General features: G+C 35.3%; 1 protein-coding gene across 1 annotated transcript; it reads left to right on the forward strand.

Moving 5' to 3' along the window:
- Positions 1 to 243: 243 nt before the first annotated feature.
- On the forward strand, positions 244 to 27,335 carry LOC127216510 (guanine nucleotide-binding protein G(t) subunit alpha-3-like; the record flags this gene model as incomplete). The annotated part of the gene is given in 8 exon segments (XM_051177216.1): positions 244 to 317; positions 5,054 to 5,195; positions 11,053 to 11,210; positions 13,670 to 13,798; positions 23,579 to 23,708; positions 23,906 to 24,059; positions 27,143 to 27,201; positions 27,204 to 27,335. Coding segments are annotated over 8 exon segments (978 nt in total), but the record flags the coding sequence as incomplete, so codon positions are not given.

Below are 27,335 nucleotides of genomic sequence, written 5' to 3' on the forward strand. Positions count from 1 at the left end.
ATTTATTCAAATAGAGATACAAAGAGGCCATGAGCTGTTTAGAGCCTGAAATTGTGGGTTACATCTTTGGGTTGCAAACTCATGCATATAAGCACTTCAAATCAAATCATGTTTAAATGAAAAATATAATTTTAGCTACTAAGAAACATTGTTTACTTTAGAAGTTTCTACAAAATAGAGTTGTCAAAAATTTACACATGACAAAATAGTAGGTTTTAATATCATACATATTCTGTGTATCAGTTTAATAACATTTGGTTTATTTTTGTTTCTGGAGCAGGTGAATCTGGGAAAAGTACTATTGTTAAACAAATGAAGTAGGTACAGAACTCTTTCAAGTGTTGACTATCTGATTTATCTATGCATTGAATAATTCTGTGTTATCTATTCTAATTTTTATTATAATATAGTTACATCATTTTGACTTTCCTTGTTTCCCCACAATTTCTTCCACATTCCTCTCCTTGGGCTTTTCCGTATCCATTGCCTCTCTTTTCTTCATTATTTTTTGTTACATATATATAAGTAAAATCTGCTCATAAGGTCTCACTCTCATGACTGACTTACCATGTGCTGAAACAGAGTTACACCAACATACTTGCTGACAAGGTCGTGGGAAGCCCTGGAGGCTTCAACCCTACACAGACAGTGACAGGCAATTCAGGGCTGCTGACAGCTAGAGAAGTAGTCTCCCACAGATAAGAGCAAACAACCAATACCAAATGGTCAGCCCTGAACACCTGCATAGAAGTATCATAATATAGACTGATGGAATCTTTAAACAATGCTTTCAGGACTTTCTTCGAATTCAAGTGATCTAGCTTCAGAATTTGCAGGTAGTGGCAAAGTTATCCAGACTTTTTGAGTGTTCAATATTACTTCTATTATTCAACCATGACCATAATTTCTATTTTTCCTTTGAATTTTGCTGCTTCCAGAAATATTAGAGGCAGTAGCTATGTTAATTATATTAAACCTCAAATGAACTAGCTTTTTAACTGAGGGTATAGCCATAAACATTTGAAATGTGAATCAAGAATCCATTTGCAATTTTGGAGGGATAATATTTTTAACATCAGCCTTAATTTGCTATGGTCACAAATATTTGTTCCTTGATATCACTCCAACAAATTCTTATGTGTTATTACATCAGTTTTTCTATTTATTCCTTATAATGTGATGACTTACTAAATTTCTGAATGAAGAAGTATTGAAGACAACAGCCCAAGCTAGATATCAGTGATGAAGTCCTCTGATTAATACAAGCCACTCTTTTTCTTTAATATTATAATGACAAGTAACTTTCTTACCAACTATTATTTAAGCCCCAGTTTGGAAATTGTAACATGAAAAATAAATGACCCAGAGACAGATATTGGAGTTCAAGCTGATGATCAAAGAAGCAAAGCAGTCTGCCACTAGCTCACTTCAACCTCAGGCTGAAAGGACCGATCCATGCATGATCTCTTCACCAATCTCAGACTGTAACCTCTTCTCAGCATGGCTGGAGAACATATGCCAAATACTGACTTCTTGTTCCTGTCTTTTATACCCACTCTAGTGCTAGGATTAAAGGTGTGAGCTTATAATTCTCTTTTTTGACTGATTCAATCTTGTGTGATCTCGGTGGTCTTGCATTCACAGAGATCCATCTACCTCTTAATCCTGAGTCCTAGGATTAAATGTGTGTATCACCCTCCTAGATTCTGGCTTCTGGGAGTAAAGGGGTGTGCCTGACTTCTATGCCTAGTGGCTGACTTTGCTTTCTGAATCTTTGTTCAAGCTTTAATAAGTCATAAATAATGTGTCACCACAGGAAATCTCACCTATACGTGCCAGAACATATTTGTTCTTTCTTTCTTCCTTTCTGTCTCTTTTTCTTTCTTTTCTTTCTTTCTTTCTTTCTTTCTTTCTTTCTTTCTCCAAAACATGGTTTTGTAAGCAACTTTTGGTTCACCTTAACAGTAGAGTTATTTCGCATTTCTTTAGATCATTATTCTTCTCACTACCCTATTATTTAGGACATAATTACAGTTGAACTTACCTTATTCTTTTTTTTATGTTTATTATCTATATGTGTAAATTTAGTTTGTAATGAAGTTATTTTTCTATATAAAAGAAAGATTTTAAATATTAAATCATATATGAATACAGCCAAAAAAAAACTGGAAATAAAGCCAATAATGAGTATCATAGATATATAACTAACCTACTAACATATAAAGAGATATGGGGCTATTATGTAAAACAGTTTTCAGCCTGTTACAGAGCTGATAAATTATATAATTAGTTTAAACTTTACTAGCTATAAAATTTTAAATCAATAATTAGGCATTCTGTGTTATGAGAAACTATGAAAACATAATTTTAGACTGATGTGGTAATTTACATTTAGGAGGCTGATGCAGGAGGATCACAAGTTTAAGGCCAGTCTGTGCTACATAAGGAGTACCATAACAGCTGGAACTTTGATATCAGACTATTTCAATATCAAAACTATAATCTCAATATAAAATTATTATCTGATTAAAGATTACGCAAAAATTAAATTTCTTACCATTATTTTAGAAGTACATTTTGCAAAAAAGAAGTAGTATCTATAATTTTTCTACCTCTACCACAGATTTAGGACTGAAAGGATGGTTTGGCTATTAAGTATACTTGTTGCCTTTGCATAGGATGAAGTTTAGTTAGGTTCCCAGAACTTAAACCATCCCTAACTCCAGTCACAGAGTATCTGGTACCCTCTTCTGGTGTTTTAAAGATTTAGGCAAAAGATTTCACATAACCACACACACACACACATAAAATTAAACTAAATCTTATAAACCATGTGTGTATGTATGTGTGTGGTTTATTATATGTGTATATGTATATATATACATACATACATATATATCATATAAAACATATAAAAAACTGAGAAAGTATTTTTTAGTACTTTCATAAGTATTTTTTAGCTGTACATCTTTCTGAGAAACTGCAACAAGAATTTGAAATATATATATATATATATATATATATATCATAGAAATAACTTAAATATTCAAAGTTTGAAGTATAAGTAAACTATTTTAAATAGTAAAATAGAAAGATAAAGAATCCAAAATTAAAATCAAAGTACAACCAATCACTTTGCGAACCATTGGAACAATTCATCATTCACTTGCATAACTATGAAGCTATTGCATATGCATCAAGGTTTGAGCAACACCAACTCTTCACACATGCTCAAAGCTTGGTAACTCTGTGCCTCCATTCACATGTGCTGTCTCTTGTACCTATAAAGTACCCCGCCCTTTTGGCCATTAAAAAGGGCTCATTCTCATAAAATAATCAGCTCATTTTTTTCTGCTAATCCTTGTCTTTTTTCAGGGCTTTTTTATTCCTACCCACAATATAACTCTCCACAGCTTTCCTAATGTCTCTTACCATACACAGATGTGGCTGTGAGCTTTTATAGAGCCCAAAATCTGCTAAAATGATACTTCTACAACTTGGTGCTTTTGTTAGAAATTTGGCCATGATAGGAAGGTTTCATGATTGTGTTGTCTGAGCCACGTGTGACTTTCGTGGCCATTTGAGGATCTAAAATGTAATTTTCTGTAACATAGTTGGTGGTACAGTATGCAGTAGGTGTTGCATAGGCTGGAATTCAATATGGACCTAGTGGAAGGACAGTCAGGTGTGATTCATTCATTTATTTCAGCATATAATGAAAAACTAAAATACTCAATAAAATCGTGAAAAGAGCTAGGAACCAACTTAAAGCTAGGCAACTTTCTAAAAGAAATAAATTTATGCAGCTGCTTCTATCATATTTCTCTTAGAGTTTTATTAGTTATCAGAGTTTGTATTACCAAAGGAATCCAAATGCCTCAAATTTACTCATAATTACCATTCTAATTTAACAAGTAAATCATTTTTCTGTTTAATTTTGGACATAGGACTGGAATTTATTCAACAGTCTTGCTTAGATCTATTATAAGTATGTCTTTCTGCATTTATATGGTTTTGGATCCATCTGGGTTTGTTGTTGTTTGGTTACTCAAGTGATTTAATAGATTAATTAAATAGGTTAAAAGATAACTTGAAGTTAAAATTGAGTATTTGTTGGTAATCAAATGTAAAGGATAGATTAAAAAATAATAGAGGCACATTCTTTACTCTTCTCAGTGCCTGGTTCTACCGTTTTAGGTTCTTCAAAGACACTGAGAGGTGTATTGCTATGCTTGACCCCCTAAGCCAGAACTTCAAAAACAAAACAAAAGCACTTTAAAAACAATATAAAACAAAGAAACAAGATATATCACACAACAAAGCTTGCAAAGACACACAAGTAACAACAGCAGATTTTAGTTTAATGGGAAATTCTATTTTAATCTATTATTCTTAAACTGTCCATCAAACACTGACTAGTTCGTTAATGAGTGGACGGAAGAGAGGAGCCCAGCCTCTAGGTAACTAATCTTGGAGAACCCAGAAGCACGTACACACTCTCGGAGGAATGGCAATGGATCCAACAGAAAGCAATTATCTGCAATTAAAACAAAATGCCTTTGTCAATGCTGTAAATAGAAAGTAGGCACTCCTACTTCCTAGTGTTTTTTAAGAGATAGGAAAAGCCAGGACTGTTGTGCTGAGTGACCTCACATCCTCTTGAAATCACTTTTTAAACATGACACAGAGTTCAGGTTTTTGAACACATCTGTGACCTGGAAATCAGGGAATTTTCTTCCTGAGAAAAGGAATGAATCTAGGTTCTAAATAAGGTATATGTTATTTATATATTTGAAAACTATTTTAGCAAGAACAAGTCTTACACTGACCTTGGGTCTCACCTTGACCCAAAAGACATTATGTGACGAGACAATGAATGACAAACATTCAGAGATGTTAAATTGTCTAGACTGGACATACATGCATGATCAAAATCCACCCCTTTTAAGGCATATATATATACTACATTTTTCTTCAAAAAATTTATTATTGCTTTTATTATTATTTGTGGTATACCAGCTCAACTCACAAAACATCTCATGCTTAATTGTAGGATCATCCACAAAAATGGTTACAGTAAACAAGAATGCATGGAGTTTAAAGCAGTGATCTACAGTAACACCCTGCAGTCAATCTTAGCCATTGTGAAAGCAATGACTACACTTGGAATTGATTATGAGAATCCCAGAAGTGCAGTAAGTATGCCCGTGTCATAATTAGTCATATGGCCTGGGTGGAATGTAGCTAAAGAATCATAGGATTGTCTGTTGTCCTATTCTATGTCAAAACTATATAATGTAATAATTTTGCAAATATTAACTATCTCCAACTTAAATTTCCTCCTTTTTTTCTTAATGAAACCTTTCTTTTCTGCTATTCACTATAATTTTATTAAGTAGTGTAACAACATAAGAAACATAAGTGTACTTTGCTTTACAACATAGCATTTAAATGATTTTTTTTATTTAATTAATAATTATTTCACATGTTATGATCTTTACAAACCTACTTACTTTTGAAATAGATAATATGCAAAACCTAGGAGTACATTAGTGTCTAAAAGGCAATAACTGACCCCCACTCACAATATAAAAGCATTAAAAGACATTCTCTATTTCCACAAGGCTCCCCCCAGAGCACCTCCAGAGGTCATCAACTAAACAGTCCCCAAAGGGATCAGTGTAAGAGGCATACATAAAATTATTGAAAGGCACAAATGCTTTCCTCCTCTCTGTCCCTCCCCAGGCATCCAATTTTGGGTTGGCCATTTAAGTGAACATTGGAAGTTATCAGGATGAGAAGGAAATGCCCATTTCTACACTATTTACTTTACAGGAAAGTGTAAATCCCATTTCTTCTCTTCAGTTTTCTTAGAGAAGGATGGGGGAAAGGGAGAAAGAGAAAAAGAGCATGGAGAAATGATAAACACACTTTAGTGCAAATCTTTTGCAAAGCCTGGCGTCTATATTCTTAAAAAGTTGCTTTACTAGATTTCTCCACAATTCAGTTCCAGTTAAGTTTCCTACTTTTCTGGCTTCACATTCCTTCACTTGTAAAAGGAAAACTTGGTATGGAACTCCACGACCCTTCCTTTTTTATCAGCTGATGATTTATTGAACCTATTCTAGTCTGTTCTATTCTATTACCTCTGACTCTGGCTTTTTTTTAAGCACATAGAATTTTGCAATAGCATTTAAAAAATGTACTGCTATACTCCTTTAATTCATAGGTGAGAAAAAATAGACTGCAAACAAGTATTTGGTTAACTTCAAAACAACTGAAGTCCAGGGAGAACATAATGCTGCCTAAATTCCTTTGCAAGGAGATGTGCCCTCTGTGAAGCCTATTTTCAATGTTTTTGTTTTCATTTTTTTAATTTAAGTTAGAAATAATCTCATTTTACATATCAATCCCAGTTCACTCTTCCTTTCATCCGCCCATGCCTCCCACTGACCCCCCCAATCCCACCCCCCATCCACTCCCCAGGGAGGGTGAGACTTTCCATGGAGGATCTTCAAAGTCTGTCTGTTTTCAATGTTTTACATGGCAATGTTTATTTTGCTTTTCCCTCCCAGGCAATACAGTTACAAAAAAGTGTGTGTCTTTTGAATTTTTTTGACAATGACTTAAAAATCTTGGAATTTGTATTAAAATATTCCATGTATTTTGTCAAAGAAGTAGAAAAATCACAAAATTTCATATTGCTTTTGAGGTAATTTAAAAAAAAATGGCCCCTACAGCACCGTAGGGAGTGAGTGGCACTATTAGGAGTTATGTCCTTGGTGAAGGTGTGTCACTAGAGGGCAGGATATAAGGCCTCAGATGCTCAAGGCTCAGTTTTGCAGACTTATTACTGTTGCCTGTGGTTCAAGATGTAGAATTCTTAGCTCCTTCTCCAGAATCATGTCTACCTGCACACCCCCATGTCTCACAGTGACAATAATGGTCTAAGCCTCTGTACTGTAAGCCAGCCCCAATTAAATGGTTTCCTTTATAAGCGTTGCCTTGGTCATAGTTTCCCTTCACAGCAATAGAAATTCTAACACAACTTCTTAAAAAAAAATGTTTGATACATTTAACCTAGGTATTACAAACTAGAGTGGAGTAAAAAAATAATAGACTTGAAACATCACTACTATTATCCTTATTGAAAGAATTTTAAAACTGTACATTCAATGGTGTAAACTTAAGTGGCCCAAAAAGTCGCTATGACTTCTCAGGAGCAATTGTGTTCTGTGCCCCAGAATATCAGAATAACATAGTTTCCTAGTACTACGCAGAACATATTTTTGTTTCAACTGGAGAAAACATTTACACTTTCAATCATATGCATTTAGTATTTTGTTGTAAGTACAAATATTTTGTACCTGGCTTGAATTATTTATTTGACCTATTAATTTCTAAGCACTATGTTTGTGGGACTTTCAGATTTCTTATTAGGTGGACTTTTGTTTTACAAGCATATTTATATTTTCACATAATCATTTGTTTGCACATCATCACACAGACTGCCTTTCAAAGACAGAAAACCAACCTAAGTTGCATTATCCACTGAATCTCTTGGTTTAGATAAAGCTGCTGAACATCTCTGTTTTAATTTCTTCATACATAAAATGTTAATACTTTTCCATAACATTACAAAAACTACCAAAGTAGGAAGAAAAATATAGGTAGCCCCTTTAAATCCATAATATTGTAGAATATAGAGTCCATGTAAATATCAGCTATTTTTTATTTTTTGATAATCACTTTAAATACAGACTAATTAAAATTCCTATACTGAAATGCACTCAGCAAAGATCAGTTGAAAATTATTATCTTATGTGGCAAGCATTTGGGTTGCTGCTGGAGATGCACTAATTAGGCATCAATAGTTGACATTGAAAACTTATCAGTATTCAGGAAGGAAAGCCTGATGTTGAGCAGAAGTTTATAAATCATTTCATGTTGAGGAGGTAATCACAGCTGGATGTTAGAATCGGTACATCCTTATTCGCTGAAAGAGTGACTGCGACAGCTTGGATTTGGAAATGTGATGTTTGGATATAAGATGTTTACATATATATGCAATTGCAAACATGCATTTAAAGCTCAAAGAGGTATTCTGTCTACAGATATAAATTAGGTGGCTTGGGCTTACTGTGCCAGACTATTCTAATTTACATAAAGTAATGTAAAAGAATAGTGGATAGGAGGAAATAATCAAGTGCTTAGACTAAGAAAGACTTTTAGGAAGTTGTGGTATGCATTATTTTAATGTGACCTTTTTCTAGTTGTTGCAAAGGAATATGAAACCAGGAAAGCCTAATGAACTCAGTTTGATGTAGGAAATACATATTAAAAAAAGGAGAGAACTGACTCCACAAAATTGTACCCACATCCATATGACACACACAAGAAAGTGTAATAATGAGAATGGGAGTGATTATGGTAATGATTATGAGACTTTCAAAAAGAAGAGGAAAAACATATGCTCAAAAGGTTCTGCAGTTCAATTCATGTGAGTTGATAAGTCTGGAAAACTGGCACTTGACACAATTCAAGAATTCTCAATAGCTGTGAGTATTCAAAGACTCAAAGAGGACTTCCAGTTGCTGGAGAACTACACCATGTGACCTTTCAGTTAGTTCAGCATTTCTTAGACATGTAGGTTAAGCATCCATTCCTTACTCTGATATGCTCTTGTACTATCTCCTTTGGAACTATGACTACAAAATTCAGAATGAATTCAACAAAATTCTAAGACTGCCTGAGGCACATGATACTGATGAGCACTGAATAATCAGCAAGTGTTTTATTTCTATACAATATAGCTCAGAATAGTGGTTGTCAATCTTCCTAATACTGTGACACTTTAATATAGTTCTATGTGTTATGATGACCCCCAACAATAAAATTATTTGGGGGGATTTTCTCTAGCTTTGGAGCCTGACCTGGAACTAGCCCTTTAGACCAGGCTGGCCTCAAACTCACAGAGATCCACCTGCCTCTGCCTCCTCAGTGCTGTGATTAAAGGTGTGTGCAGCCTCACCCGGCAATAAAATTATTTTCAATGTTATATCATGAATGTAATTTTGCTGCTGTTGTGAATTGTAATGTAAATATCTGTATTTTAAAATGGCATTAGAAAGAAAAATAAAAAGAGAGATACCATAAAAGAGGGATCCATTATAGGTTTGAAGAGAAAACTGAACCTAGAGAAATGTCCAGAGACCTATAAGACTGACCCCAACTAACAATTTGAGCAACAGTGGAAAGGCACTATAAATGTCCTTCCATTATAATGAGATTGATGACTAACTTATCCACCATCATAGAGCCCTCATCTAGTAGCTGATAGAAATAGAAGCAGACACTCACAGCTAAACACTGATCCAAACTGGATTCCAGATTCAGAGAGGGAGGACAAGACCAAGCTATAGAAACCCACAGAGACAGCTGGCCTGAACAAGGAGGAGCCAGTGGGCTCCCAGACTGATAACTGGGAAACCATCATTGGAGACTCAGGACCCCCTGAACATGGGTCTCAATTAGAAGGCCTGGGCAGTCTAAGGGACCTCTGATAGTAGAACTAGGATGTATCCCTGGTGTACAAAAGGACTTTGGGAGAACATAGAGGCAGGAGGAAGGGCCTAGGCCCTATTCCAAATGACTTGACAGATTTGTTGATCCCTCCTGGAAGGCATCACCCTCACTGTAGAGTAGGGGGTGGAAGGATGGGTGGTTGGGGGGCATGGGAGGGAGGGAGAGAGGGAGGAAGGTAAAGGGAACTGGGATTGATATTGAAAATAAGAATAAATAAATTAATAAATAAATGGTATTAAGGTAAAATGGTCATCTGACCTTTGCCAACTAAATGTTTGTGACCCACAGGTTGAGAACCATTTCTCTAGCGATTCCAAATTCTGAGATAATAAGCTTTTCCAAAACCATCACTATTCTCAAGCTTTCTGAAATACATCATAAGGAAATTAAATATTTGGAATGTTATTCAAAATCTGACAGTAGTATTAGAAAAATAACAATGTCAGATTATTAGAGATCCCTTAGTTCCTCTAGAATAAGCATGTATGCTATTTTGTTTCATGAAATCATAGTATTTTAGCAACATGTACTCTGTTGATTGTCAGAGTGTACAAATAAACAAAACAAACAATCTTTGCCCTCATATACCTACCTATACACTAAAGAATTAACAAAGCAAGGAAGGAAAAACCCTTACAATAAATGCTGTGAAAAAAAGATGAAATAGGAAAGGACTAGTGTGAGTATTAGAAGAATAGAAAGGTTCCTTGTGGAGGTGTTGCTGCATAAAATAAGATAATCATAGAAACCCTCAATACAGGCTAGGGAGTTTACATTATGGCAGGAGTCCAGTACATGAGGTTTGAGGAGCAAGTATACATTTACTATTACTCCATGTGCTTCTATTAAGTAGCCTTAATTAAAAATCACCAGAGGCTTTATCCATGTGTGTGTGTCAGAATCTCAGAAGTAAAGGCAAAATTGATCAGGCAGATTGATGTACTACAAGAGTACAATCAGGTTATGGAACTGGTTGAAAGGGCTTTGGTGAGATTTACATGTTTTAAGGGAAAAATCTACACACATTGCCAACATAAATAGACTGTATTTTAGCTTACAGTGAATAATATAGAGGAAAGGAAGAGCATATTAGTTTAGTTTATAATGTATTTGAGAGAGCACATCATTTTTTCCTTTAAGAAAGGACCCTGGGAACAGCTGCCACTGCCTCATTTAACAATTTGTCCCAAGGTTATGTTAGAGTAGAAGAAGATGCCTACCAAGCGATCAGCCCTGAAAATGTGTGTGTGTGTGTGTGTGTGTGTGTGAGAGAGAGAGAGAGAGAGAGAGAGAGAGAGAGAGAGAGAGAGAGAAATACACAGGCTGAACAGATAGTATTAGATTGTGTGTGTGTGTGGTTTCAAAACAATACAGAGAAACTTGTCTCAAAAAACAAAAGCTCTATTTAAAACAATATCTGAGCCTAAATATCATGCTTTTGTTCTTCCCACCAAAATATTACTCCAGGAAGACAAACAACAACTTCTTGCAATGGCAAGTACACTAGAAGATGGTGATATGACACCCCAGCTGGCTGAAGTGATTAAACGACTGTGGGGAGACCCAGGAATTCAAGCCTGCTTTGAAAGGGCCTCTGAGTACCAGCTCAATGACTCTGCAGCTTAGTAAGTGATTTCTGCAGCAGGAGTTACAGATGACATATGCATTTATAACTTGGCACATGTGTACATAAGCACAAGTAAAGAAAAACAGTTTTGTACTTTATTGTAGAAAAATGAGAGAAAACTGAAAAGATTTGAAATAGTTTGCCTGAAAAGAAACAACTGTTGTACATATTTTCTCTTAATTAAAAATAATTAACCATGATGCACAATGCTCAGCATTAATATAGAGAGATGCTGTGTACACCAACATTTGGGGCTATGTTAATCTGAAACATATATTTCAATGTTACTGATATCATTTCCTAGAATAATTTCTTATTCATGATATGAGTGTTAGCTTACTAGGTTATTGAGAAAGATACCAAATTTTGGGAGACAATAGTCAATTGGTTTCCAGACCTTAGCATATTGTGACTTCTTGTTGGAGTCATTCACAGCAAACATTGGCAAGTAAGTATTTAATTAATAAAGAACTTAGGATGACATCACACTGCTTGCAGTGTAATTGTCAGCATGACCTAAAACTTCCTTATATCAAGTGATTCTTGAGTTATCCTGGAAACTACCAAAAGTTTTAAACTAATGAGAAAAGAGCAGGAGCATTGTGCTTGACCAGTCAATCCCTAAGTTCTAGTAAAAGAAAAGAGGAAAGGCCTTACCTAACTAAGGCTTCATGGTTTATTAATTGGGGCCATCTAGTGTGCTATTTAAATTCCACAAAATTTAAGAGCAAACATGGACTCAGCAGGGAAAACACTCTTTTTAGTATGAGCAATAAATCAACAAGTCATTGTAAGTGATTTGAGGCCTAAGGTCTAAAAACCTGTTTGATTTGTAAACTACATGCTTTAACACCCAAATCCATATTTGCTTATTAAAACCAGCTCTTTAGATGGAAATCAGTTTGCTAACGCCTCTTTCTTTGCCTGAAATAATTTACAAATGCAAAGAAAATTCTTTAAAATGTATCTTTACTCAAGCTGTCATTAAATGAATTTTATTTCTATTTTAGTAAGTATGTATTTTATTCTTTTACTTGGGCATGAAGTGACTGACATATCATACACCTACCACATACCTGATTTTATCAATAGGAAATTCACAATGTTTCAAGTAATAGTAAAAAAAAAATTTTTTTTTGAAAACTGTAAAATCATCCAATACTTTCTTTGATTTCTTTAAATTTCAATTTATCACCCATTTAAAGACAAGAGGTCTTTATTAGCATAAATAATGATACATTTTCACAATTTAATATTTGCAAGACACAATTTTACTTTTCCTCTTGAGCAGAATTCCTTTGGGTATACTTCTTCTTTTTCAATTTAAAATGATTGTTCCAAATTTGCTAAATAGCTACTTGATCTGTTTTTAAAGGCAAAAGAACATTGTTTTAAAGTCACTGTGTTAGATACTAACATATAAGAACTCCTCAAATTTAAGTTTTTAAGCAATAACTAATGTTCAATAGGACTCTACCCAGAAATTCTGTTTCCATGGTAGGATACCACACTCTATCATTTTCTTTAAATGTGTTTTTTATATGGCTCAATATAATGTTCAAATTTACCATGAAATTACTAATTATATTTAAGTTTATCACAGAAATAGTCATATTGCTAAGCTATTTAATCCATAATGTCAAACACAGTAGTAGATATGAAAAAAAATACACTTTTAATTTGTAGACTCAGGGCACAGAGTTTAATCAGGTTTATAACTATCCATTACTGAGCTTTAGCTATTGTGATCAATAAAAGAAACAAACAAGGAAATAGTTCCTGGTAATTAGATCATTTATTCTGGAAGAGTTAGGGACTTCATCATGCATTGATGGTGGTTTGACTACAGTAGGTAGAGAGGGTAAGCTGTAGACCCACATGAAATACCTGGGATCTTTCATTGAACTGTATGGATTTCATCATGACCCCAGTGGAAATGGCTGTGTTCTAAACTAAGTAATCCATACAAAAATACCCAGAAAATTAATAACAAGAAAGAAATTCAAATTATTATTGAAATCAACCAGTCCTTTAAAATTGAAGTGAATCATTCCCACAAGACGTTTGAAGAACTTGTAGTAACTGTTGCTGCAAACATTCTAAAGCAGCCTAATACATATAAATACATCTAAACAGCCCTGATGGCAAAATAGCTTTACATTCATCTATCTATATGATAGCAAGCATGCCTGTCCTGCAGACTTTGTAAGATACAGGCTAAGGTAGTGTTGAATTCATAGAGAAGAGCTTTCCAGAAATTAGTTGTGGACTGCACTCTACAACAGTGGCATCCCAGCTGCCAGTCCCTACCATTCTGATCAGCAGCTTGAAAGGCAACAAACAGGGTGTGTTTTCCAATATACTTTAAACTCTTAAGATACACTTATACTGAATTGCAGTATGTTCCAATGTAAATTCAAAATATGAATATTTTCTATTTCATTTTGTTTGCATTAGCTACCTTAATGACTTAGACAGAATTACAGCCCCTGGGTATGTGCCAAATGAGCAAGATGTTCTACATTCCCGGGTGAAAACGACTGGTATCATTGAAACTCAGTTCTCCTTTAAAGACTTGAACTTCAGGTATGAACAAACTTGTCTTCTAAGTGTGGGTGGAGCAAACTTCCAGCTCAATGTTTCTTCATGGAGACCTGTGTAACCACGGTTACATGCAGTGATTTTGGAGTTGGCTGGCTAGACCTCCTTAACCAATATTACAGTGCCCTTCTTGCCTGGACTCCTCCAGCTCACTGTGGACCTGTCCTTCCTTCTAGGTTGCGTTACTCAAACAAATGTTATCCAGGTTCTGCTTCTAATACTTAAAAATGACATTTTACAGTGAGTGCTTTTTTTTTTTTAAAGAAAATTTATTTAAATAGCCTTGTTGCAACAGGTGTCAGGAATCCTATTCCACCTACCTTCTTACTTCTCTATTTGCTTGAAATATTTCTTAAATCTATCTTACTTTAAAATGCAAATAGTTAAAATACCCTTATTTGAATGTAATGCTATTTAGAAGAACCACAAGGCATATTTCATCTGCCTGGTTTTGGTATGGAAATGCATTCCTATTTTATTGTGATTGCATAGAAATCCTTTTCAAGTAAACCTTTCAAATTCTACTATCAAATTGATCTTTGAATATATTAAGAAATGAAAATCATATTACAGTGTTAGATAACATATCTTTGGTCCTTAACATCTTTCTCCCCCCAGATAGGTCAGCATATTTGTTTGTATTCATACAAAGCTTAGCACTGTTTCCTATGGATTTGGAGGGGGAGATAGAATATGTTGACACAAGGTTCCAATGAAATATGTTAGTAAATGAAACATTGATAAAACTACATAATAAACAGGATCGTTCATGTGCACAATAATGGAAATGTATTCAAAAAGTTTAAAAACAAAACCCTGGAGAACAGCTGATATGAATTATTTATAGCCAATTATGAGAAAAAGTAACTAAATGTTATTAACCAGTGCCGTAAACTCAGTTTAAGGGTAATAATAGTTTTGAAAGGCTGCAAAGTGTCAAATTGGTTATTATGAGGTAGCTAATTAGAAAAGCTATTGGAATATTTTCAAATAATATGAAAGTAATATCTTCCAAACTTTTACTGAATTTCAGGCTTACAAATAGTTGAATTTTTGGACTTAATTAACTGGCCCATATCAGAGCAGGAAAAATTGACAGAAGAGAATATAGTCAGCACTTCCTGGGCAAACTCGGTGAAAGAGTCTTCTCAATTCTTGCTCGCTTTTGTCGAGCCAGATGATCTTTGCCCCAGTTTCTGAAGTTTTCCTTTGGGAACCATGTCCAAAGCTGTTCCCTGTGTCTCCCTCTGCCTTCCCAGGACCTTTTTACACACTCCCTTTTCAGTCTTGTGTTTTTCTGTCTCCCCCTACTTCAGAAGGCACAGAGTGGAGCTGACTTGGCTTTGAGACTAGTCAGGCAGAATATCCCCCTGTTGATTCTCCAGGAAACAGCAGCAGGAGTTAGGGATTCTCAGCTAGCACCCTGCTGATAAAGCTGGGATCGAGTGAAGAACCAGCACAGAACTAAGCATTGGTGTTACTTCTCTTTCATAAGCCACTGGAATTTTCTCAGCCCCAGATCATCCGAATCACAAAGCAGTTGTGCTGGTTACTGCTATCTGGTAGATATCTCAACCTTCAGGTCCTATCATTCCCCCAGCCAGTCCTATCATTCCCCCCAGCCCTGTCAACCCTCACCCAGTCCTGTCACCCCTCCCAGGTCCTGTCATTCCCCTAGCACTGTAGTCCCCCACTCCACACTGACCCTCTTAACAATCCATTCATGAATAAGCAAGCTCTCCCGTTTTAACAATTCAGACATTAAGACTTTTGCAACCATTTTTTTTTCTTTTACTTAAAGTGCTTTTGATGCTTTTATCATAAAAATTCCAAATGAAGAATTTACCCCTCAGAGAATTGATCTTCCCATCTCTTTACTATCTACAAGTAGTTGTGTCATAATAGCAGGCAACCGTGTCCTGCCACATTGTTGAACAGAGGGTTTTCTAATACAGTAAGATGAATAAAGAATGAAGAATAAAAGCGAATTTGTAGTTTGATTGATGACTTCTCTGGAGTAAATAACTCCACCCTGTGAGTTTCAAGCTACTAGTGTTATATTACACATGCAAAGTTAGGGGAAAAATTCAAAAATGCAGCTGTCTCCACTCTACCATGCCCAAGTCATCCCCTTTTCAATAATAATATATCAACATACTTCCCTCTTTCTCCTTGTCACCAATACATGGTCTCCTTGCTTATTTTTTCATTTCCCCTTTTTGTTTCCATTTCTCCTTCATGAACCCTCAATCTTGAAAAGTCAGGGGTTACATGTGATTATGATATGCTGACAATGCTTACTAGAGTGATTTGCAAGAGGAAGCAAGTGGTCAGCTTTAGCTAAATATATCATGTATATAAAGTATTTGCATGTGACATCATAAGCTGGGTGCTATCTGATAAAGAATGGAGGTTGGGAATGAATCTCCAAATGTCTTATGAATTAATGCTGAGGTTGTCCTCAAAGTGTACATCTTCTTGTCTATAAACAGTGAATCTTTAAACGATGTCACTGATGGGCTGCTACATACATTTCTATGGAAAGCATTATTTTCTTGTAAAGCAGTTGTTGAAAGAAGATTGTCTTCCTTTATAATACCTTTCACAGAAAAATGGCATGGGAAAAATATAAATCACAGTTGCTGGGGAGATAACAAAATACTTAAATATTTGAAGAACTTTAAAGTTTATTCACATCAGTTGAGGCATAATAACCATTCAACAAATTTCCAAAGTTTAACCAACGTTCAAATACACAGTAGAATAATCCAAATGTTTAGCGTTTCATACAGCATATAAAGTTCTGTGTTTCAAAATTGTATATAAAAATAATGTACTTTTTAACTTCTCTTTAGCAATTGCCCAGGTGTTAAAATATATTACATTAACATTGATTTGTATTCGCATAGCACAAATTATCCTAAGGCTTTTTAAAACTAAAGCATTAATTTACATATTATAACAGAGAACTCTAGAATGTTAAATAGGAATATCAAAATGAAAAGCTCTGTCTGCAAAAGTACTGTATCATCTCCATGCATCATCCAATTTAATGGAAATTAGCCTAGAGTTCTTATCAAGCCAGAGAACCAACTGTCAAGCAGATAGAACAACTTATCTCAAGAGTTCTTATCAAAGCAGAATTCTAACTGCCAACCTGACCAACGATGTTTATAGATGTTCCAGTTGCCAAGTCATTGGAAAATAGAATAAACTCTAAGCCCTTGTGTGGTGGAGCAATTCCCCCAGACTCAAGTGATTTAGAAAGAAATCTAAAATAAGTTATCAGTCATAGAAAATGCAGTCTCTTCTTAAATGTCCCACAGTTAAAATACAGAATTGAAAGTATTGAATATAGGAGCCAGAAAAGCTGGAAACTATTTCACCACAGAGCTTGAAATTTGTAAATTTGGCATAACTGCTTTCAAGAATGTATGAGCATATTTGTGATTTGAAAAAAAATGACAGTTTTCTTAAAATATGAAGTTGAATTCTATTCACTGTGTTCATTTCCAAGAGTATGACTCACTAGGCTTAGCTATGTGGATCCAGGAGTGGCATCCCAGTTTAGACTTGTTATTCTCTATCATAACACAAAGAACATTAATTCACATATGTTACATATTTGTTACATGTGTGGTCATGATTAATATTACCAGAAAAAATATCTGATCTAATTTGATTATTTGTTTGCTTCACAGAGCTGAGCATAAAGCCATGATCTCCAATACTCTAGGCATCTTTCCCTACTACTGAGCTAGACCCCTAACCCTTGATTTTGAGACAGTGTCTTGATAGATAGCATTAGGCTGGCCTTGAACTTATTATGTAGCCTAGGTTAGCTTCAAACTTGCTACCCTCTTGCCTTTACATTAATAATTATGGTGGTTTCAGACTTGGTTCATATACTTCTGAATATTTTTTATTATATTTTAATGTTAAGAGTAAGGAAGGGATTTAGACATACCTCTGTACATACATGTATGCCCTTGGTGTCTATTAATACCGATCCTTCTCCATTATTAAAATTGGTTAGGGAAAGATATATGCGGTAATTTGACTGTGGCTAAATAATGACAGCACACGCTCAGCAACTCACATCCTCATATGTACCTATAATAAGATACTAAATCAATTTTGACTTAGTCAGTATCTTGTACAAATATTTAACAGAATAGTTCCTAAGAGAGTCCTGTTCAGGTTAGCGTCCATGTCTACATGGCCAGAAAGTAGAAAAAGTGAGAGATGGTGTCTTTTCAAAGATCCCTATGCTTGAAGAGAAGCCATGTTGCAGGAAGTAGGCTGGTAATTAGTTCTCCTAGATTATATAATGATTTTTCAGCAATTGTAATGATCAAATTATTCACACTGATCTATTACAATACTAAGTATAAGAACTTTTGTGTGGTCAGATATTTAGTCAACTATTTGACATAAACTCATAAAATTCAACAGCCTTCCAACTGATTAAATAGGATCATAAAACTCAACTATTCAGTCAGCTGTTTAACCTAGTCATAATGAATCTTGTGGCTTTCCCTATGTCAATATCAAGGACAATTTAACACATAATCAATATTTGGCTATGACTTAAAAGCCTGGCTTGTTAATTTTTATTTATATTGTAATCAACAATTTAAAATCGATCTTTTAACCTCAAGAATCCTAATTTTACCATCAGACTGTTGAAAATATTTATAAGACCCATCTAAAAAAATTAAACAAAAATCTCCCTTCCCAATATCTAAAATTAGGTCTGCAAGTTCCACGCAGCATTCATAAATCTCTCATTCAGTAGAATAAGGGCACCCATGCAAGATCTCTCATTAATATGTCAGTTTGATCAGTCTAAACCACCAGAAGTGGTGAGCATAGCTGTTTCTCTGATTTTCATTCTCTTCATAGAATGGTCACAATGGTTTGTGTGTGTGTGTGTGTGTGTGTGTGTGTGTGTGTGTGTGTGTGTGTGTAGTCAAAAATATAAGTAAAATTCCCCTTTTGCTATTTGCTTATTTTAAGATATTAAATTAAAGTATATTTCTATAAAGTATATTTCTATAGTTTGAATTTGTATAAGCTAAAATTAAATATATATATATATATATGAAATAGATCATTATAATAATAATGAAACAGACATAATTTTTCACAAAGCTAATGTGATGTACAGGAAAATCAACATAAAAGCAACTCCCTGGACCTTGATCAAATTGACTAATGAGCATTTCAGTTCAATAATAGCAGATGGCTTAGAGAAACGTGCAGAGAACTCTGGCCTCAAGCTTCTGTGTCATTCTGTACAGAAAACAGAGCAGTGACTCACGTTAATCATAAATGGGAGGATCATAAACATTCACGCATAGATGAACTGTCAGAACACTTTGTCACTATGAACAGAGACTGCATAATCTTGTCCTCCCTTTCTTGAAAGAAAGCTGAACATGTTTAACATGTTCAGTGGAAGCTATTTAATGCTGAGAGAACAGGGTTAAAGGCATGCTCCCTAAGCCCCACATCTTACTGATAGTGATTTTGGGTAAATAGTAATAATTTTTCTGCTGGGTGTTAGTGGCTCTGTCCTTTAGTCCCAGAGGCAGGCAGATCTCTGTGAGTTTGAGGCCAGCCTGGTCTAAGAGCTAGTTCCAGGACAGGCTCCAAAGCAGTACAGAGAAACCCTGCCTTGAAATACCAAACAAACAAACAAACAAAGTTTTTAATCTTATCTCAAATCTTGAAAGGCTCAGTCTTATAGGGAAGAATATTATTTTCCATTCAGACTCAAAGACAACTCTATTTGTTTCTCAGGAGAGCACACAATTCAAATACATTCAATACAATGCTAAGGTAATGTCACTACTGTTATGTATCTCCACTGTCATACCTACCATGAGTTACTAGTCCACTGCAAGTTTGTCAGATCCTCAGGAGAAGTAAGGACCTATGTGAAAAATTTGCTTCACATGGTTCAAGCTGGAAAAAAAAAAAAAACATTAGCTTATGAATATGAAAAAAAGTGTATGCAGAAAATGAGGATGCAAAAAGTGTGAAGAGTGTGAAGTGCCTTTGTCCTCATTCTGGGGAATTCATGGATTCTAAAAAATTCCCTTTACAACTCTCATATCTCGATCATTTTTATTATCGTTTTACTTAGTAGTAGAACCTGCATCAAACATAAAATAAAATGAAATGTTTTTTTTAATTGAAACACATATTGCTATCTTCATGGTAAAATACTGGGCCACCTGCAATAGATTGAGCAATCGTTAACAACTATAGTTAAAAGAGAAGGTTTTTCTCAGAATTTAAAGATTAGAAGACAATTTGAAAATGTCACATAAGTTAAAGAAGAAAGTGTAATTCAGAATAGACAGAAATTGACAGTAGAGCATAAAAGCCGATTAAAAGAGACAAAACTAAATATCCAGCAAATCCAATCCCACTTAGTGGATAGAAATTAACATCACATCCTTCCGTTCCATAGCATTCTGTTCCTAGTGTGAAAAGGAACAAAGGAACCAGCATTCTTTCCTTGAAAACCAGGTCACCGGTTCATGTGCTTCCACTGTCCTGGGCCCATGGGCAGGCTGTTAGTTTCCCCCTAAGCAGTCATCAGAGAGAGGATGAACCCAACAAGAAGCTAAAACTAAAACCATTCACATCTGTTCAAATCTACGGATGTGACTTAGAGTGACAGGTACATTGGAAAAGTCCTCCATGAATACCATCTTAGCAATGAGCTTTTTCGAGCCACATCAGAAAGCCCACAAGTTAATGCACCTTACTCAGGCATAAACCCCACATTCTTTTTACATTATTTGAGGATCCAGAATAGGTTGACAAATAACCAAATGAAGAATATGTAAAACACCTGGAATTCAGGTCTACACTCTTTCTATTGAAATGTGGGGAAATATCTCAAATGAAAATTTAGTTTTGCACAGTAACCTTTTTATTAGCATAAAAAAACTGCTGTGTGACCTGGAGAGAGAAAACTAGAGACGATTCCAGACTTCTAAAGAGGACTTCATAGCTAACTCTAGGTGCTAAAACTGGCTAGGGAAATTTGGTATAATAAATTTTTATATAAAGTGAAAATATCATACAAATTAGTTACTATATTGCCTAGTATAGTACCTGAAACACATAGCCTCAGGAAGCATTAAATGAATAATAGCCTTGAAAAAGTTACTTGAACACATCTGAAAAATAAAAATAGCTGTACACTTTTGACAGGTCCCTCCTTCCGGGGGCTCATGTGCCCAAGAGTATAGCATGATTTAGGTTTTGTTTGCGACATTTGAGGACTTCCTTTTCTTTGCTCCAAAGTTGATAGGTACGTTATTAGTGTTCTTATCTTGTGGCCCATATTTCCCAGCCTGTGGTTAAACTTTAGACTTTTCAGAGTTTCCCCACTTATCAGTGGATACATGTAGCTTCATTTATCTGTTCTCTATTGGGTTTATAGTGGAAATATGAATTAAGAAGTAATATTTGTTTTTCCTTTAGCCAGACACTTGCTAAGTAGACTGTGTGCTCTTGAATTTTCTCTGCTGCTCCTGCCTCCAAGTACTGGGGTTACAAACTTGATTTCATTACCACACCCAAAGCATTGTACTTTGACTATCTTTATGAAATCACTTGATTTGTATTTATTAGGCAAAGTATCACCACCCTATAGACCTGTCCAGCCTAGATGCTTGCAATCATCATCATCATCTGATTCAAATATGATGATATCACCATAGATTATAACTTAGTTTCTACCTTATCAAATATATATCTTCTGTCTGTCCTCAGTTTAAAGCAGCCTTAGTACTATAATAATAATAAAAAAAAAAAACAAGTAAATCTTCCATACAAATTCTTTAAGATCTCCCAACTCCACCCACCAGGGACTGCAATATTAATATTCACATGATTCTGCTACTCCTTTGCTGAGCAGAAACAACAGCTCATTGGGGATTCTTCCATTCTTTGCTCTTGCTGTTTCCTGTTGCTTTCACCCAGACAATGTGTTCCCCCAGACACTGGCAAAGCTCAACTCCTCATTTTCTGATACTTCTCGGCATTTTTGTAATTACTGATCACTGCATTTCCCTGTACAGCCATTTCCTACTTGCCACACTTCAATTCCATGTACATCCCTTCCCTGCTTGCCTCTCTACATTTCCATTAAATTTTAAAAACTTAAGTTGTTTTCCGCAAACATGCTCCATTATCTCACATCTAGATACTGGTAAAACATAAACACACTTCTCATAAAAGTTGTTCAGTCATTTTGTTAACAAGTCTCTGTTCTATTAATTTGCAAATACATATTACAAGTGTACCATGTGCCAGATATGCTGTTGTGTAATGTAAATGAAGCAATGACTAAAATAGAGCCCCTGCCTCAGATGGCTGCTCTTTTTGTGAAACATACCAGATGTTGAACAGATGAATTAATTTTTTTTGGTTTGGCCTGAATCCCATGAAATAATATTGGTACCACATAAAGTAAGTGGAGATGAGGAGAGAGAACTTAAGGGACTCACAGAAATCCTTCTCAGGATGAAATATTAATAACAAAACATGAAAGTTGAGAGAGAAGTAGTAATGAAAGGTGCCACATGCTTGTGACCCTACAACTTGAAGAGTGAAGGCTGGAAGGAAGGACAGTGTCAACAACATAGGGAGTGCAAGGCCATCCTGACTTAAGGAGACTCTATCTCAAAATATAGTTAACTAATTGAAAGGGAAACAAGACAGAGAATCCTCTCACATCAGAAACATTTATATGGATTTAAACTAAAATCAGATTTTATTGTGTTGAGAGGAGAATGACATGACACCAGCTTAGAAGGGCAGAGATGATAAGAACAGTCACCGCAGTCTGTAAGTCATCACAAATCTGTTTCTCATTCTAAGGGGAACAGGGTCCATGACAATGTTGCAAGCAAGAAAGTAAATATGCAATGTCCATTCAACAGTAAGGATGCTTAACCAAGGTGTGAATGCTGGGAGAGTCCTAGCTAGGACACTTCACACTAGTCCTAACAGAAATGTTTATGACTCGATAAGAGAAGAGGTGAAAAGAAGGAGGTTAAAGAGGGTTGCACTTGAGATGTGCAGTATCTGAAGAAAAGGGAGAAGAAATGTCTACTATCAGTTTCTCTGTCCATGACAATTTCTATTAATTTAATAATGTAGAATTGAATCAACACATTCAAATACCCCCAGTGAGTGATTGTAATGATCCTTTAGAATGTTGTAAACTCTGCCCTATACTGACATACTATAATATGTGTAATTATATACTATTATGTGTATATAAATATGTAATTATATACTATTATGATCACTTGCATGTCTATCTCTCTGCCAACCAGAAAGATCTTTGAAAATAGTGATCTTTCATACAAGCTGATTTGAATCAATGTTAGCACAAAACACAAGTTATTTGCTAGAATAAAAAAGAAATTTAAGAAGCAAGCAAAGAGCATCCTCGTGCCATAATGACACACCCAGTCTTCTATTCATTCTTGAAAATATGTATAAACTCTTATCAGAATCTTCTAAGACTTATAAACTGCTCCAAATTTTAAAATGCTTTAAAATTTCCATGAGAATTAGTTCCCTCGTGAAATTTACCTATTTTATGTGACAGTTGATCAACTTAAATTATACAACAGAAATCAAGTATATTTAAGTATACTGAGATATGCAGTCAGCATCAACAATTCAAGAAAATTTGGAAGATTAATTTTTCATTTTGTGTTTTTGAAGAATGTTTGATGTAGGTGGACAGAGATCAGAGAGAAAGAAATGGATCCACTGCTTTGAAGGAGTGACATGCATTATATTTTGTGCTGCACTAAGTGCCTATGACATGGTGCTTGTAGAAGATGAAGAAGTGGTAAGTCCAATACAAAAAAGTGGAGGAAGAGAAGAGAGACCAAGGCATACCAAACAGTGATGTCCAGTTGTAGTACTGTACCTCCCAATCCAATGTCTACCTTACAAAAGTGCATATTATCTACATCCTTGTTTGTGATGCTCATGCCCAAACTCTGCAGATAATAACCTTACACATTCTCCTGCTTTACACCACAGAACAGAATGCATGAAAGTCTCCATCTGTTCAACAGCATCTGTAATCACAAGTATTTTGCAACCACCTCCATTGTTCTGTTTCTCAACAAGAAAGATCTCTTCCAAGAAAAAGTGGCCAAGGTGCACCTCAGCATCTGCTTTCCAGAGTACACTGGTAACATTTTTTTCCCTCTGTTATAGATAGTAAACTAAGTGCTTCTAAGCTCTGGGCAATGTTCCCAGCTCTGCCTCCTTTATTTTCTTGAGACATGGTCCCTCATAGAACTTGTGATTGATCTATGCAAGCAAAGTGGCTGATCAATGGGCTTTGTGATTCTGTTTGTTCCTACTATCCCCTTCACTCTACAATTGGGGTTGCAGAAGCACACTGCTGCACCCTGGTTTATACATAGGCTCTGGGGACCCAACTCAGGTTCTTATTCTTTTGTGGCTGGCAGTTTATGAATGAGGTCATGTCCCCAGAACTCCTATTTGAATCTTAGCATGATTGTGATTCCCACTGAAAGCAATTTGTCAAACAAAGAGGAACTTTGCTATATTGTGTAAATTAAAGCAAACTCTAAATGGAACAAAGTGGAAAATGTTAGATAGAAGAGGGTCACTACTCTATACACACGTGTAATGATACTGCAAGCTGTACTAAGTCAGCTATAATCATGCCACACCACTGTGGTGCCACCCTAACTAGAGCTTGTCATGTCACATTGGAGCTCAATGGCTGTTCATTGTCTACAGTGTGGCCAGTAAACATCAAGAATGAATTTGCTAACTGTGGAGCTTATCTTTCTCTGGGCTCCTGAGGTCCCAGTATTTGATTTCTGGTCAAGTCAGTTAGCGACTACTGAGGCATTAGTGTCACACAAAAGGGTTGATTTACCTTTAGAGACCCAAATTTTTAAGTACTCATATTGATAAAAATTATCTAATATCCAAATGGTCATAATTAATTTAAATACAAATATAAATCTGAATTTACCCTTTAGGTATTAGATGTACCACGACAGTCTGTCAAAGTAGATATTTATGCACTTAATTTTTACAGTGTTTGTCATTCTAGAATTCCAAACATCATTTATAATGCTACACATCTATAATATGATAAATATAATTGTAAAGTTATACTTAATGATATAGATTAAATAGAGATAGTTAAGGGATATATATTTGATACAGTTTCTTAGAGTGGTTTTTATTCACAGAGAAATAAATAGCTTGAGGGATCAGAGATTTTATGTACTTCCTCAGTTCCCTCTCCCCCAGTATCCTATTAGTTACATCTTGTATTGATGTAGTGTACTTGTAATTGATGGAATGATGTTGACACATAATTAACTGAAATCCACAGTGTAATTAGGGTTTTCTTTCTGTGTCTGATAGTTCTATGTGTTTTGCTAAATTGTCAAATTAATTAGGTTTCTGTTAAGATAACAAATACTTGAGGTAAATCAGCTGACAAAGAGAAAAGCAGTTTTTAAATCTCATAGTTTCTGAAGTTCCAATCAATGGTCAGTTGGCCAAAGGGATTGTGGCATAGCAGGTCTGTAAGCTCCCTATCAAGAAGGAAGTGAGAGAAAGAGATAGGCACCCCACAGTCCCCTTTGAATGTACATCCTCAGTAGCCAAAAAGATTTCCCAAAAGTCCCACCTATCAAGTGTTACTACTACCTCCATTGGTACCATGTTAGAGAACAAACCTGTCACAAATGGGCCTTTGAGGGACATTCAGATCCAAACTAAAGAATTAGTATAGTATCATAAGAAATAGTTCCACTGTCATATAATCACCTAGGTTTTATAATCTCACTTTAGAAACTCTGGGAACTACAGATGTTTAAAATATTATTATCATTTCACATTTTCCAGAATCTCAAATTGCTTGAATTATGCAGGGTCCAGCCTTCCCCAGTGACTGGGGCACTTTGTATTCTCACTAACAATGACTAAAGTTCCTATGATTTGTATTCCTGTCAACATGTACTTTCCAAGTTTATATTTTTTATTTTATTTATCTTATCATATTTTAATTTATTTTTTATTTATTTGTTTAATTATGTACTAGAACTGGTTGTTAAACCCATGGCCTGTGATTGGTAGGCAAACTCTACTCTGAGCCATGTCCAAGCCTAGTTATATGGTTTGAAGACTATTCTTCTCCTAGAATTTTGCTTCTAGCAACAATAAAGTATGAAAGCAAAAGTTTTATCCCCTTCTAAAATCTGTTAGGTCCTTTCAGCCATGTCCTCAACACACATGTATTGGTGTGAAGCCAATCAATGACTACAGTTTATTTGGCAGCTTTACTGTTTCATATTTTTATAACTTCCCTGCCCATCTGCTCTGGGTGTCATCCTACTGAAGTTTCCCAGGCCCAAATTCTTCTTGTATGGAGGAGGCAAGAGCTGCTGCCTTCTACAACCTTCTGCTTCTCAGCTCAGATTTCTGCTTGCCTGGCAGCCAAGACAATGAACTAACTTTCTTACCACTGATTCTAGCTGATTTGTACACTGCCCCTAAAAATCTTATTCTTTTTCATCTGACCAGATCCTCCAAATTTCAATCCATTATCCAACTTCATGTAGAAGAACTAAAGGAGGGAATGTTACAGTCCACGATCAGTCACACTTTTTGGCTTTCCTTCCTCCTTTTTATCCCCTCGTCTCAACTTTGTCATAAGGCCTCTCTCAGTACTTCCTGTTTCTGCTACCTAATCTGCCATAGACTCACTTATTTCTCTCTTTTAGCTTGCATTAATTCATATGCGTGACCACAGGAATACAAGATGTGTGTGTGTGTGTGTGTGTGTGTGTGTGTGTGTGTGTATGTATGTGTGCATGATTTGTATTGCTCACCTTGTTATGTCTATTTTTAAATTTTTTAAAACTTAAATTATAATTACATCATCTCTCCCCTTTCTAGCTCTAACCACTCCCATATCTGACCACCATCCCCTACCTCCCATATTCACAGCCTCCTCCTTAATGCTGTTACATATGCATCTAAATGAATCAACATATAAGTCTCAGAAATCCCAGCAGAGCTGACATAGTATACTACACAAATCCCTAAAATCTGACCTTCTATACCAACTTTGCAGTAGAGAGTTGATGTACATTAAGATTCCATGTATAAAATAACATTGAGCATTGCACACTCCTATAATTTGCTAGTGTTCTTTATAGACCATGATTTGTAAGATGTGATTAATGTTTACTTCTTTTCATTTCTTTGTTCACTAAGGACCAAATACATTTGAAGATGCAGGGAACTATATCAAGAACCAGTTTCTTGACCTGAATTTAAAAAAAAAGAAGATAAGGAAATCTACTCTCACATGACCTGTGCTACTGATACCCAAAACGTCAAATTCGTGTTTGATGCAGTGACAGATATAATAATAAAAGAGAATCTCAAAGACTGTGGGCTCTTCTGA

This window comes from Phodopus roborovskii, unplaced genomic scaffold (assembly GCF_943737965.1).
Source record: "Phodopus roborovskii unplaced genomic scaffold, PHOROB, whole genome shotgun sequence".
NCBI classification, from domain to species: Eukaryota; Metazoa; Chordata; class Mammalia; order Rodentia; family Cricetidae; genus Phodopus; species Phodopus roborovskii.